This window comes from Rhinopithecus bieti, unplaced genomic scaffold, assembly GCF_001698545.2.
Source record: "Rhinopithecus bieti isolate Rb0 unplaced genomic scaffold, ASM169854v2 scaffold_10181, whole genome shotgun sequence".
Classification (NCBI taxonomy): Eukaryota; Metazoa; Chordata; class Mammalia; order Primates; family Cercopithecidae; genus Rhinopithecus; species Rhinopithecus bieti.
In genome coordinates, this window is record NW_016806624.1 from 284,102 (window position 1) to 300,478 (window position 16,377).

At 36.4% G+C, this 16,377-nt stretch overlaps 1 protein-coding gene across 6 annotated transcripts in view; it reads right to left on the reverse strand.

Moving 5' to 3' along the window:
* The window catches only part of ERBIN (erbb2 interacting protein), a 154,847-nt gene that overhangs the window by 72,124 nt on the left and 66,346 nt on the right, over positions 1 to 16,377 (reverse strand). For all 6 annotated transcript variants that reach the window (XM_017877103.1, XM_017877099.1, XM_017877098.1 and 3 more), the window contains exons 3-4: positions 14,152 to 14,348; positions 12,227 to 12,344 (exon numbers count right to left, since the gene is read on the reverse strand). In XM_017877103.1, coding sequence (XP_017732592.1) covers positions 12,227 to 12,344; positions 14,152 to 14,340 — 307 coding nt within the window. In that variant the 5' untranslated portion in view covers positions 14,341 to 14,348. The remainder of the gene's footprint in view (positions 1 to 12,226; positions 12,345 to 14,151; positions 14,349 to 16,377) is intronic.

Genomic DNA, 16,377 nt, shown 5'->3' on the forward strand with positions numbered 1-16,377 from the left:
AATTCATTTTAAATTTAGCTAAATATCTCAACTTTATTGGTTGTTATTAAAATCTATAAAGTATTTTGAAATAGCCAAGTAAAAGATATTATTTCTAGGAGTTATAGTATTTTTAGTACATGACAAAGTCTATCTAAAGAGAAAAAGACCTAAGACTATATAATACGTTCTACTGATCTAAAATACCATATGGCGAATAATTTCAAGTTTTAAATTATAAATACTGTGTTTAATTCCTATAAAAATGTATTTATTAGTTTAATATTATTTAGTGGAAATTAATACTTGGATCATCTCCCACAAATACAAATGAATACTTCACATTTATTTATTCATTTATTTGAGACGGAGTCTCACACTGTTGCCCCAGCTGGAGTGCAGTGGCACAATCTCAGCTCCACTGCAAGCTCTGCCTCCTGATTCACACCATCCTCCTGCCTCAGCCTCCCAAGAAGCTGGGACTACAGGCATCCGCCACCATGCCCGGCTAAGTTTTTGTATTTTTTTAGAGAGACAGGGTTTCACCATGTTAGCCAGGATGGTCTCAATCTCCTGACCTCATGATCCGCCTGCCTCGGCCTCCCAAAGTGTTGGGATTACAGGTATGAGCCACCATGCCCGGCCCTAAATACTTCATACTTTTTATATTTTAAAGTACTTTATTCCATAGCATATGGTTTATAAAAAGTACTCCACAAATGCCTGTGAAATTACAAATTCTAAATTACTATTGGCTTTCAGATACATAGTAGTAATTTTGCCCTAAGCAAATAGTTTTGAAACACTGGTTTTCTACTTCTGAAAATTGCTAGCAATATGTTTAGTCTGACTTCGATTTCTACCATATACATTTGTAGGTTCTAAATCTGTATCTCCAGTTCCCACCTCCCTCCTTAGCTGCTGTTAAGAATTTTCAAATGCCCATTAGATTTTGTTCACATGCCTCAAACTTGACCTATCCCAAGCTGAAATTACCTATCTTCAAAGTTATTCAGCAAATGTTAGTATCAGACAGTATGCTATATACCACAGATATTTAAGGCATAGTCCTTTCTCATGAGAAGCTAAAATGCAGTAAGGAAAACAAACATTTTCACTTGACTAGCTTCTCCCCCCTACATTAGTAGTATTCCTTCTCAGTAGCTTTTGTATCTTCTCTTCCGCCAGATCTGTTAAATGTTGGGGTCCAACCAGGGATCATTCTTTAGCCTTCTTTTTATTGACAAATCATGCCCTTGGCGAATGCATCTAATCTCAGGCTTTAAATATCCATATGGTGACAACTCCCAAATATTTATCTCTAGCACAGTTTTTCTCTTGACTAAACTCCAGACCCCTATAAACAACCAGAACTCAAAAAAACTGAGCTCCTGATTTGTTCTATTAAAAATTACAACTCCCACAGATTTCCACATCTCAGCTGATGGCAACTGTCCTTCCAAGGGCATGACCAAAATCACTGACAGCATCCTTGACTCTTCTCTCACTTCCCACATCCCATCCATCATGAACTGCTGTCAATTCCACCTTCAACCATATCCAGAGGCTGTCCTCATCTCACTATGTCCATCACTATCACCTCAGATGACTGAAACAGCATTTGAACTGGTTGTTTGTCACCCATATGCTCACAGTCCCTGTCTATATATATAGCCAGATTAAACTTACACACAAGTCACATCATGCTCTGAATTATCTATTCAAAACTTTCCAAGCGACTCTATTTTACTGACAGTAAATGTCAAAGTGCATACAAATGCCTCCAAGGCCCTTCATCAGCAGCTCCTCCAAATCACCACCTCCCTGGTTTCTATTCCTATTGCACTCCCAACTTGCTCACACTGTTTTAGTTACCCAGGGAACAGTCCTCACACATGCACCTTACACTCGCACCTTACAAAATAGCTTCTCATACATCCTTACCTTAGTTATTCACATGGCTTCCTCAAGCCTGGGCAACAAACAGAGTGAGATGCTGCCTCTTTAAAAAAAAAAAAAAAAAAAAAAGACTGCTGCTCAAATGTAAAATGAGGCTCTAGATTAGATATCATAAAACACAACTGTCTTCTCCAAATCACTCTCACTTAGTTACAGAGGAACTCTCTCTCTTAACTTCCGAGAAAGAGAAAATCCCTCCTGATGCCTAGAAGCTGGCCTGGTACTATCACCAGTCCTTGGTCTTAATACAAACAAGCCCTGGCATTCAGATGGAGGCCTCAATGTTATCCTGCTGAATAAAACTATTTCACAGAACATCAATATCACACCAAGCCATTCTGTAACCATGATACATCAAGACAAAAACAAATTTATAATCATGTCTGAAAAAAGACAAAACATGATATTGTCCAAACCAAAATATACCATACAGCACCTTTTCCCAGATAGTGACTGATGTATTGTTCACTGATTACAGCTTTAGTTGTACTCTAATCAACTTCCCTATAGAAAACATTAAGACACCCAATCGGAGACTGCAAAGAACACATCAAGCCCAGGTGGCGGTGGAAAGGCTGGAGGACACACCTAAACACATGGAATCCGCAAAGCCAGGCAGCCAGGGCCAAATCCATATACTCCCAACATCAGGTGCCCTGGAGGTTCCAATCCTGCCCACCCACCAACTATTAACCCACTCTTTCCCCCAGGCCCTGTCCTCCTCCCCCAGGAGCACCCCAGGGCAATCCAGCTTTCCCCCCAGGCGGCAAGCATTCCTCCTCCTCTTCCTCCTCCTCTTCCAGCAGTGATTCTGACTGAATACAGGCCCTGGACCCTTCCCTCAAGTCTCACCAGTTCTGCTCTCCCATCAAACTTCAGATGCCATGTTGTACTGGGGGAAAGTAGCCCCTGTGCTCCCCACCCCCTACCTCCACCTGAGCCTCACCCTGCTGTTAGGAGAAATGGGAAGAGGATTGCCATGGCCTGGCCATCTTGTTGCTGCTTGGATAGATCATATAGCTAATGAATTAGGCAGGGGAGCTATTTTTTGAAGATGATGGACTAAATGTTGAAGACAAGTTTGAGATCTGTAAAACGTAATTTTTTACTTCCGCTTATAATACTTGTGATTGGGGAGGTTTGCGGAAATTTAATTATGATGAAAAACCTCTATCTTTTTTGTAATGTTGGCATAGTTGGGGAATTTAGTGGCAAATACATTCCCCAGCAGGCCTTTTGTTAGTTGCACTAACTGCAAGGCTGCTGGGAAGTAGAGTCTGCTTGGTCGGTGAGCTTTGACTGCCGTTTTGGAACATTACCTCTCCTCCTTAGGCCCAATATGCTGTTCTCAGGTCCTATTCAAATAAAGTTATTTCTCCTAGTAAAAAAAAAAAAAAAAAAAAATACCCAATCATAGAATTACTCCACTTCTTGGCAGCATCCCATCCAGGGAAAATCAGTATTTTCTGAAACCTTCCCAATATCACCAAACAAAAGCCCAAATCCTGTATTTTTTTTTTACGCCTTCTGCAACCCTCATGAATCCCAATAATATGAGTTTTTGCTCACTATGAAGTAATAAACCCAAACTGTTCAACTGCAAGTGAGTCCCTGGTGGTCTGTGACATGCAGATGTCAACATCCCACTGTCCCAGTTGTTTAATTTAAGTCAACAGGAGTCCCTTACTGTTCCTGTACTCTAAAGGCAATGATTACCATACTACAGAATAAAACACTCAAGTTCTGGTCAAAACTAACTGGAAATTGCAAACTCAAATGATAGTTTCCAGAGGATAACAGATGTATGATTTGGACCAGATATAACACAATGAATAATAATGCCTACACTACGGTAGGCCACAAATGAGTGCACACTCTAGTTAACAGTCTCCATTTATCAAAACACTTGGCAGTGGCCAGAAATCACCAGTCTAAACATGGACAGTGTAAAACATGGTTTTCTTTCTTTTATTATCTTAAATAAAGTGATTTATTAAAGCAGCTGAGTTCAAGCATCAACTACAAGGCAGAATGGCAATTTTAGAAATTTAAAACACAAGAGCAAAATACTATAACTTCTCCATCAATCTGTAATATTCTCTTAATTTAACTTCTTTTAGCTTAATGTGAAAAGGCTTTTCCACTAATTTGTCCCCAATCATCAGATTTTCTCAAGTTAAAAGAACTGCTTTCTGCTTTGACCACAAACTTTCAATTCACTCTTCCTGGGCTTTTTAATTCAACTAAAGAGAAATTCCTTGGTTAACCTTGCTAGTATTGCCATATTGGACAGAAAGATCTGAGCTACTCTTTCTGGTTTCTCTGCCTTGTAATCCCTGGCATTTTATTCAGTATGTTCATATAAGACAATCAATAGCTACACGGTTTTTCTTTTATCTCCCCTCCCCACCAGCTTTCCCCATCCACCACTTTGACAGAATGTTTTAATCACATCATCCCAGTCTTCCCTACAAGAAAAGTCATTTGAATGCAACAGCAGATCATTTCTCTAATACTGGCTGCTATTTGCAATGGCTGGGATAGCACCTGAGAGAACTTTTTATAACTTTAAAAAGTGTACACGCACATGTATGTTTATTGCAGCACTATTTACAACAGCAAAAACTTAGAACCTACTCAAATGCCCATCAATGACAGACTGGATAAAGAAAATGTGGCACATAATACATCACAGAATACTATGCAGCCATAAAAAAGAAGGGGTTCATGTTCTTTGCCAGGACATGGATAAAGCTGGAAACCATCATCCTCACCAAACTAACACAGGAACAGAAAATCAAACACTGCATGTTCTTGCTCCTAAGTGGGAGGTGAACAATGAGAACACATGGATGCAGGGAGGGGAACATCACACACTGGGGCCTGATAGGGAGTGAAGGGAAAGCAGAGGGATAGCATTAGGACAAATACCTAGTGCATGTGAAGCTTAAAACCTAGATGACAGGTTGACAGGTGCAGCAAACCACCATGGCACGTGTATGTCTATGTAACCTGCACGTTCAGCACATGTATCCCAGAACTTAAAGTAAAATTAAATTAAATTAAATTAAAAGCATACAGTAAACCACAACTCAAGAAAAGAGAAGAGCAAATTAAGACTCAGAACAAATTAACATTCCAGTTTTATCACAGACTGTAAAAGAAAAAACTGAATTTGTTGATAAATACAAATATTAAATCCCTTAAAATTATGTATTTCCTAGACTGATCCATTTCATGTGTTTAACAATCTTACAGATGAACTAACAAATTTAGATTAAGTCCCCAGTGTAACAACCAGACCAATAAACAGAGAAGCAAAGAACAGGGGCCATTTCTTTTTATTCCTAAACCATGCTAACTTAACAAATGAAAAACACTGATAAGAACTACATAAAAAATCAGAAACTGGTTGGGCGCGGTGGCTCACGCCTGTAATCCCAGCACTTTGGGAGGCTGAGGTGGGCGGATCACAAGGTCAGGAGATCAAGACCATCCTAACACAGTGAAACCTTGTCTCTAATAAAAATACAAAAAATTAGCCACGCATGGTGGTCAGCATCTGTAAGTCCCAGCTACTGGGGAGGCTGAAGCAGGAGAATGGCGTGAACCTGGGAGGCGGGGCTTGCAGTGAGCCAAGACTGCACCACTGCACTCCAGCCTGTGTGACGGAGCGAGATTCCGTCTCAAAAAAAACCCAGAAACTATGACAGCCTGAAAGTCAAAATCCTAAAAGCAAGTGCTTTTAAAGAAATACAGTTTGATGATAGGATGAATAACAAAGTATGCCACAAGTTTCCTGCCTCCTTCCAAACAGTGCACAACAGCTAATGAATCTGAAAACTGTACCTAGCATATTATGATAGACTTAAATATTAGACTGAAATGACATAAAAACCTTAAAGGGGAAAACACTAGAGCTTAAATATAAGTAAAATAGTAATAGCTTAAATTGTATTATTAAATTTTAATAACTTCAAAATGTTACATTTGCTTAAATGTACTAACCTTTCTTTTAGGCAGTCTATTACCAAATCAAAAATGCAACAAAATTTGAATTTCTCACATCCAGTCACATTAACCTAATATGCATGCTAATATGCAACCTAATATGTGTGCTTTATTAATTTTCTTTTCAACAGAATAGAGCTATACAAAAGCATACATATTAGGGTTGAACACTACAGGTTGATTAATATTATCTCAGCTCTCTAAAAGTAAAATGGGTTAAATACACCACTTACGACGAATATAAGGAATTAAAATAACTAGAATTTTTACTTGGCAAGGTAATTTCTGACACTATGATAGTCTCTTGTCTCCTTTCAGCTAGCCTTGTTATGAACAATGAAGTGAAGTTTCACTTAGACATCAAGACTAAAAGGAAAGAAAATACAAGTAACAAGTAAAATGCAAAAAACTGATTCTGCAAGTTAAATAACAGATGTGGCCCTTTCCATGTGAGGAATCATATAAAAGAACAGACCAATTTAATTTTTAGTCAAATAAACTAAGTCTTATTGGCAGCAATAAGTAATGTCATTCCTCCTTGAGGCAGAACACTTAAGTACTTATCCTAAATCTTTTGATCACATAAAGATTATCTCCAATGCCTCAAAAACACTCACAGGTTGAAATAATTGTTTAAAAGTTTTCAGTATAGTAGAAGCAACAACAAAATGCTAAACTAGAAAGGTAAAAGAGCTACTCTGCAGTCTAACAGGTTGCCATAACTCTACGACATGTAATTCTTAAAATAGTTATACAAAAGCCTAGGATATTAATTTAATGATGCTGTAGGGTTAGAACATAGCCATAATTCCACTATTCTCATTTTAGAGTAATAAACATGAGGTTAATCCATTTTCATAAAGCACATACGCAAGTATTTTCATTACTGAGCCAAGCAATATTTCTATACCATAAAGAATGTTAGCAAAATTTACCCAATACATACAATTCCAAATGCGTAAGATTTTAAATCAATACCCAAATTACCGAGTCCCTTTCCTTATACCTTAACAACTCCCATTTAAAAAGACCAGAAAGATACTCCTTTATGATGAAAAGGTAGATGTGATGACTTCTAAAGTGACAATAATTATTGAATTCTGTAATACTCTAGATTAATTTATTTGTCAACATATATAGAGATACTCCTTTAGGATGAAAAGGTAGACGTGATGACAACTAAAGTGACAATAATCCTAGAATTCTATAATACTCTGGATTATCTGTCAACATCCGTAGAAATCTGATGATAATCCAGTTCATTTACTTCGGAATGTATCAGGCACCACCAGGCACTATACTAAGTACTAGGGATGGAAACACAAATTTCACACTGCCCTCAAAGAAAAGTTTGAAAAGGCAGACATTTAGCTTGAATAAAATAATGAGGGGAAAAGTCACACAAATCAAAAGCCAACTGATCTAAACTCTTCAAAAATAAAAACTGTCATGAAAATCATCAGCAAACTGTTCCTGATTTAAAAGCACCAGAGACACAACAACTATAGGCTTTACATGATCTTTAACTTGAAAGAAGGGATATGGAGAAGGGGCCTAAAGAGTTTAAAAGAGCATTATTAGGCAACAGGGGAAATGTGATGTTAAATTTCTCGAGAGTGATAATGATGTTGTGGTTATTCCGATTCCCCTGTTCTTAGGGGATGTATATTCAAACATTTAGGAGTGAAGACAAGATGCCTCCAACTTAAATTTAAATAAGCTTAGCAAAAAGACTTTTGCTTTATTTATTTATTTATTTATTTATTTATTTATTTATTTATTTATTGAGACGGAGTCTCGCTCTTGTCCCCCAGGCTGGAGTGCAATGGCAAGATCTCGGCTCACTGCCACCTCTGCCTCCCCAGCTCAAGCAATTCTCCTGCCTCAGACTCCCGAGTAGCTGGGATCATAGGCGTCTGCCACCACGCCTGGCTAATTTTTTGCACTTTTAGTAGAGACGGGGTTTCACCACATTGACCACGCTGGTCACAAACTCCTGACCTCAGGTGATCTGCTCACCTTGGCCTCCCAAAATGCTGGGATTACAGGGGTGAGCCACCGCGAACAGCCAAAAAGACATTTTATATAAGCAATGATACGCATATATCTTTTTCCTGAACATATTTAAATTCATATACACGAAAAAGAGAAGTAAGACAAAAGTAACAAAATGCTAACAACTGGTGAAGCCATGAATGTTCTTTCAGCTTTTACATAGGTTTCCTATTTGAGCACAATTTTTTTTTTTGTTTGTTTTTGAGACAGGGTCTTGCTCTATTTTCCAGGCTGGAGTGCCATGGCATGATCACGGCTTACCGCAGCCTTGACTTCCCAGGCTCAAGCAATCCTCCCACAACAGCCTGAAGTAGTCGGAACCACAGGCACATGCCACCATGTGCGGCTAAGTTTATGATTTTTTGTAGAAACAAGGTTTTGCTATGCTGCCCAGGCTGGTCTCAAACTCCTGAGCTCAAGAGATCCTTCCACCTTGACCTCCCAAAGTGCTGGGATTACAGGTGTGAGCCACTGGGCTTGGCCAAAATTTTAAGATAGCTAGATAAAAGTAGGACATCACTATGAATGAATCCAATCTAAATAAAATTAAATAATAAATGTATTAAAATACAAATAGCCCTAAAGTTAAACAGCTCAATAAAAAAAGGTAAAATAAAATACAGTACTATCTTTAAAAGTAAAGTTTATTAGTTATTGTGAACTGAACGTCAGTATAGCACTAACTAACCACTATAACCTTCACCTTAACCTAGGATGAATATAATAAATAAATCCTTGAAACAGATTTTATTCCTTAAAACATAAGTCCTGATTTGATCATAATCCTATAAAACATACATTTCGATGACCTGCAACTAAAATAAATAGAATTTAATAAGTGGAGATATATATATATATATATATATATATATATTTTGAGAGTCTTGCTGTGTCGCCCAAGCTAGAGTACAGTAGCACAATCTTGGCTCACTGTAACCTCCGCCTCCTGGGGTTCAAGTGATTCTCATGCCTCAGTCTCCCAACTAGCTAGGACTACAGGCACATGCCACCACAACTACAGGCACAATGCTAATTTTTGCATTTTTGGTAGAGACAGGGTTTCACCATGTTGGCCAGCCTGGTCTTGAACTCCTGACCTCAAGTGATCTGCCCGCCTCAGCCTCCCAAAGTGCTGAGATTACAGGCGTGAGCCAACATAACTTTCTGTGCGTGTGTGAGTGTAGACAGACCCCTGGTTAATTAGCTTGCCAAAGTTAACTGTTAATTATGAAAACAGGATGACTTCTAATAAGCCCTAAATGCTTCATAAGTCCTAAAATCTAGGAAAACTTATAGGAGAAGGATTACTTCCAGACACTCATATCATTAGGACAAAGCTAAAAGCTGTGGAATATGATTACTACAAAACCGCTGGCACTGTTGCACTAACTTGGTGGGACTTGTTAATAAACTTTTTTCCACCAATTCTTATTAAGAAGTATTATATGACAGTATTCAGTGTTTGTGAAAGTCCTGTATTTGGTCAGACCATTTAAAATTTATCCTCGTGTGATTCTTTCTTTTTTGTAATTATAAAAGAAATACACGCTCATTCTAAAAATTTCAAGGGCTGATTTCTCTCTCCTTCTGAGGTAATAAGGACTTAACATTTTAGAATATATCTTCCATACTTAGTATCAAACTAAAGATACTAAACAAGATACTTGGCCTTGTTAATAATTTCAACATATATATAAATGTGATATATCATATTAACAAAATGAAGGAAAAAACTCTCAAAGGATGCAGAAAAAGCATTTGACAAAATTCAATGTCCTTTCATAACAAACTCTCAACAAATCAGGTACAGACGGAAAGCACCTCAACACAATAAAGGCCATATGTGACAAATCCACAGCTCACATCATACTTAACAATGAAAAGTTGAAAGCTTTTCCTCTAAGATCTGGGACAAGGTAAGGATGCCTATTCCTGCCACTTCTTTTCAACGTTGTACTTAAGTCCTATCCAGAGAAAGAAATAAAAGGATTCCAAATTAGAACAGGAGAAACTGAAGTGTCCCTATCTGCAGACAACATAACCTTATATATAGAAAACCCTAAAGACTCCAACCAAACTACTGGTAGAATAAATTCAGTAAACTTGCAGGATACAAAAATCAACATACAAAAATCAGTAGCACTTTTATATACTAACAAACTATATGAAAAGGTTATTAAGAAAACAATCCCATTTATAATAGCTACCAAAAAAATAAAATACTTAGGAATAAATTTAACAAAATAGGTAAAAGACATACACACTGAAAACTATAGAACATTTGATGAAAAAAATTGAAGCAGCACAATAAATGGAAAGAAATCTTGTGTTCATTGGACTTGAAAATCAATATTGTTAAAATGTCCATACTACCCAAAGTGGTCTACAGATTCAACCCAATCCCTACCAAAATTCCAGTGACATTTTCATAGAAAAAGAAAAAAACAATCCTACGATTCATATGGAGCCACAAAAGACTGAATACCCAAAGCAATGGTGAACAAAAAGAACTAAACTGCAGGCATCACACATGACTTCAAAATATGCTACAAAGTAACCATAATCAAAGCAGCATGGTAATGACATGAATACAGACAGACCAATGGAATGAAATAGTCCAAAAATAAATCCATGTATTTTGTCAATTATTTTTTGACAAGGGTGCCAAGAACACATACATAAATGGGTATAGTCTCTTCAATAAATAAAGGGCAGTGTTGGGACAACTGGACATCCACATGCAGAATGAAATTAAACTCTTATCTTACACCATATAAAAAATCAACTCAAAATGGATTAAAGACTTAACTGTAACACCTGAAAGTATTAAAAAAAAAAAAAAAAAAAAACCACTAGAAAAAAATTTTGGAGAAAAGCTCCATGACATTCTAGAGCCTGGCAATGGCTTGAACAATGATTTTTTTTAATATCACCCCAAAAGCACAGGCATAAAAAGCAAAAACAGACAAATGGGATCACACCACACAAAACAGCTCCTGTACAGCCAAATAAACAACAGCGTGAAGAGACAGCCTATGGAGTGGGAGAAAATGTTTGCAAGCTATACATCTGAGAAGGGGTTAGTATTCAAAATATGTAAGAAACTAAAAAACCTCAATAACAAGAAAACAAGTAATCTGACTTAAAAATCAGCAAATGACCTGAATAGATAGTTTTCAACAAAAGACACACAAATGACCAACAGGTAAATGAAAAATGTTCAACATCATTAATTATCAGGGAAATGCAAATTAATTCTACAGTGAGATACGACCTCACACTTGTTAGAATGAGTAAAAAGAACAAAGATAAGTGCTGATGAGGAAGTCGAGAAAAGGGAATGCTTGCACACTGTTGGTGGGGATGTAAATTAGTATAGCCACTATGGAAAACAGTATGGAGGGTCCTCAAAAAATTAGAACTACCACAAGATCCAGCAATCCACTACTGGATATTTCATTCAAAGTGAATGAAATCAGTATGCTGAAGAAATATTTACACTCCCATGTTCATTACAGCCCTATTCACAATAGCCAAGACAGGGAATCAACCTAAGTGTCCATCAATGGATGAATGAATAAAGAAAATATGATATACACAATGGAATACTATTCAGCCTTTAAAAAGAAGAAAATCCTGTTAATTTGCAGTAACATGGATAAACCTGGAGGACATTATGTTAAGTAAAACAAGCCAGGAACAGAAAAAAAAAAATACCACATAAGCTCACTTACATATGGCATCTTGCAGAGGCAGAGGCAGAGTAGCATGGTGGTTACCAGGGGCTGGGGATGGGGAAGCAGGGATGTAGGATTGGAATATGTTGTTCAAAGGATATAAAATTTCAGTTTGACAGGAGAAATAAGTACAAGAGATCTATCCTGCAACATGATGACCACAATTAAAAATGTAAAAACAAACCAAAAAAACCCCTTACATTTATTCTCCACGTGCTTTAAGCTATGACAGATTTTATGTATACATATTAAACAAATTCTAAGCCAAGGCTGTAACATTTAATTTTACTGTATTTGATACAAACAGGTGGCAAAACTTGTAAAGTGGGGCAACTATCTTTACATAAAATATTCTTAGATGAAGTTCATATTAACATATTAGATTTAACTTATTTTTATATTCTTATTTTTGAAAACTCAATAGAAATCTTAGTAATGAAACATGTTCCCAAGTGCAAAAAATTACGGGCAAAAAAAAACCTTACCATTCTTGCTGACATCCAGTTCCCTGAGATTAATAAGGTTTGCAATGGATGCTGGTAACGTTGTTAAATCATTGTCTGGCAAACTCAGTTTGTGTAAAGACTGACAGTTAAAAAGTTGCTATTGAAAAAAGGGAGGAAAGAATGTCAATTATATATATCTTTAACTATTTCATGAACTTTTATACATATAAATAATATCAGCCATATTAAAACTGAATGAGTTATAACCTATACTAATACCAGGAAAGATGTCTCATTGTTCTGGTTACACTATTATAGACATGAATACAACTGAACCATTCAGATTAATTTATATCTTCATATTTCTACCTTAAGCAAAATGCACTTAGTGAGAGTAAGTATATGGCTGTATTCTCTGTTGAGTTAGTACAAAAAATAAGTGGCTATTAAATGTGATCAACTCTGGAGCTTGTCTTTCAAGCAATCTTATTCCAAAATGAAAGTCCTATTTTAAGAAGAGTATTCTTCTAAAAATGTAAAAGTGTTAGGTATGATAAGATATAAATGATTCAGTTATTTGCACTGTTGTAGCAAGACTTTCCCTTTCCAACAAAACCCCTAAACCAAGACTCTACTGGTGGTGATCAGAGAAGGAGACAAATTTTGGTCTTCCATATTCTCTAGAACTAGCTAAGGAAGATAAACTGCCTGCTGAAGAACAATTTATAAGGAAGAACAGTGAATTACCCTACCACAACCTAGGTTTCTAGTTCATAAATATGTGACCAACAACCTTTAATTTTTATCCATAGCCATATAAAGATTTCTCTGTAAAATAACCCCTAGGATAGCAGTGGCTTTCAAAATGTTCTTACTGACCACCAGAAAAAAGTCTGTTGCATACCATCATCCAGTATGTATATACACACAAATCTAAAATATTTTCATGAAACAATGGCTATATACAACACACTCCATTTTCTATTTTTTATAATTAAGGCTGCAAGAGTAGATGTAAGATGTTCATTAAATTTGAATTTCAGATAAACAACAAATAATTTTTTAGTAAAGTGTATCTCACAATTATATGGAACACACTTACACTAACAAATTATTCCTTATTTGAAAATTCTAATTTAATTGTCCTATATTTCCTAATTCTTGCAGTCCAAATTTACGGTTCTTTTTTCAAAATGCTACCCACACATACTAAATTGATTTTATGAGCTACCAATGGGTCGCTACACAGTTTTAAAAACACTGCTGTTTGGGTGGCAAAATTATAGCAATTTAATTGGTATAGGATAATAAGAGAAGAAATTGATATAGGATAATAAGAGACTGGGATTTAAGAAGAAAAAGCACACTGAAAAAACTTTGGTAAAAAAAAACAAGGTAATAACTTGAGAAGGTGTTTCACGGCAACAAACTAACTTTCTCCTTTCAGTTGTTACTAGACTTCAGAAATTTAAGTCCTCCAAAACCTTTTCAAACAAATTATAAATGGAGGAAAACAATAACTGTATGAACTCAAAAGAAGCTGTTTAACAATAAAATTATGACATGGCAAAGGGACAATTACCCTCAATTATAACAATGCACATTAATGTCTTATGAAAAGTAGAAAAAGACAGCATTAATTTCAATTATTGGTCTAGTCAAATCTACTGACTCTAGAAATTATTTAGTCTCATTATTTACCTTAATGGCTACAATGCAACTAAAATTAAATACAAAATTTTACGTTATCTGCACAAGTATAAAAGCAATTAACTTGAAGAAATACAAGTTTAAAAATCGACTTTTAAAAATCTGAATTGTGCGGCATACTCTAAGATACAATTAAACCAAAAAATTCAAACACCACACAAATATATTGGCAACTTTATAGCAATATCAGGAATATCATATTTCTAGGTATAAAAATAACCAAAGGTAATTCTTGAAAGAAAGTATTAGCATACCTTTGGAAGCTCTTCAATCTGATTAGCATCTAAATAGAGCTCCTCCAAGGTTTTTTCAAAAGTAAAAATCTCTTTCGGAACTTGTTCTAAGCTGCAGTGAGAATAATCAAGAGTAGTGACAGTCTCCTCTTCCCCTCGTAGACAGCGACATGGTACCAACCGCACAAACAAACTTCGTTTTGTAGTCATTTTAGACACTGCAATATTCGAATAAAAAGAAATTAAAACATACATGTTACAATGGTTTTTCAGAACAAATCATTCCCATCTATCACAATTCATATGTCACAGATAAACACTTCTCCCGCCACTATACAAGCACAATGGAACCCATTTAACAATGCTTTAATACCCACATTTATAGCTACTGGATTTCAAATTGAATTCAAGCTCTTTAGTACTTCACGAAACAATCCATGAAGTAGCCATTTACATGCTTCTTCAAAAACTGTGCTTTGAGGCCGGGCGCGGTGGCTCACGCCTGTAATCCCAGCACTTGGGAAGGCCGAGGCAGGCGGAACACAGGTCAGAAGATCGAGACCATCCCGGCTAACACGGTGAAACTTCATCTCTACTAAAAATACAAAAAATTAGCTGGGCAAGGTGGTGGGCACCTGTAGTCCCAGCTACTCGGGAGGCTGAGGCAGGAGAATGGCGTGAACCCAGGAGGCAGAGCTTGTAGTGAGCTGAGATCAGGCTACTGCACTCCAGCCTGGGCAACAGAGCGAGACTCTGTCTCAAAAAAACAAGCAAACAAAACCGTGCTTTGAGTCTGCTTCTTAGTTCTCAACAAGAAAAACTCTAATAAGACAAATATTTTTATTTAATTTTACTTAATCTCTGACTCTAAGAGTTCTACATGTCTTCATTAAGGACTTGATTAGGTGCAGTTCTGAGTAGGAAGTAGGAATGCAAAGATATTTTCAGGTCTTCTTAACCAGCCATCAGGGATCAATCACCCTATAACCTTCCTATGAAAAGTCAAAGTTTCCACGTGAAAATTCCCACCTACTCCAAGTATATTTTGTTTAAATTAAATATTGGCCCTATAGTTTTTCTAAAGAACTTGTATGTCTGAAATGTGTTTAAGGTTACACACTGGTGCAAAAACTTGCTTAAATAAATAACAGATTTCAAATTAATTTAGGGAAAAGGCCAATTCTGAATTAGTGAACATTCTCAGGGCCAACTTTATTAAGTACACAATACATAGGCTAATTCTAACTAGGCTAAGATTATATTAGCAAAGTAAGATTATATTTGCACAAGTAATAAAGCAATTAACTTGAAGAAATAAAAGTTTAAAAATCAACTTTTAAATATTTGAATTGTGCAGCATACTCTAAGATAAAATTAAACCAAAAAATTCAAACACCACACAAATATACTGGCAACTTTATAGCAATATTAGGAGTAAATAAAATAAATACAAATGATAATTAGTGTTATCAATTCTTTCTATGTAAAACAATCTATTCTTGCTGTAGTCAGAAGATTCCATTAGAGTATTAGATTACCTCTAACCAGGACCAAGACTAGGTTAAGGCCAGTGAGGCCTCAGGCACAAAATATAAGGAGGTATCAAAAAATTCAGTAATCAAGATAAATACAATATCTTAATATAATGTTTTAAAATACAGATTACTGAAAAGAATCCATGTATAAACAAAATGTCCAATGTTAAAACAAAGACAGGATCTGGTATTAGCGATTTTTCCTTTTGCCTGAAGCTGTAACAGGGATCTGCAAGGCACTGCTTCTAATTCTCCTACTTCATATTATATGGTATTTTAAAAGTGACAAAGAGTAAAGTATGTATTTCCCTTGCAATCTTTTTAAAAAATTGGCTATTCTAGGCCGGGTGCAGTGGCTCACACCTGTAATCCTAACACTTTGGGAGACCAAGGCAGGCGGATCACTTGAGGTCAGGAGTTTGAAACCAGCCTGGCCAACATGGCGAAACCCCATCTTTACACAAAAAAATTAGCCGGGCGTGGTGGTGCATGCCTGTAATCCCAGCTAGGGAGGCTGAGGCAGGATAACTGCTTGAACCCGGGAGGCGGAGGCTGCAGTGAGCCGAGATGGTGCCACTGCACTCCAGCGCAAGCAACACAACGAGACTCCGTCGCAAAAAATTTTTTTTTTACTATACTTAATCACACTATACCAGGCACTGTGCTAAGTTCTTTAGATAAACTATATGCAGACTCTCACTTCATTGTCACT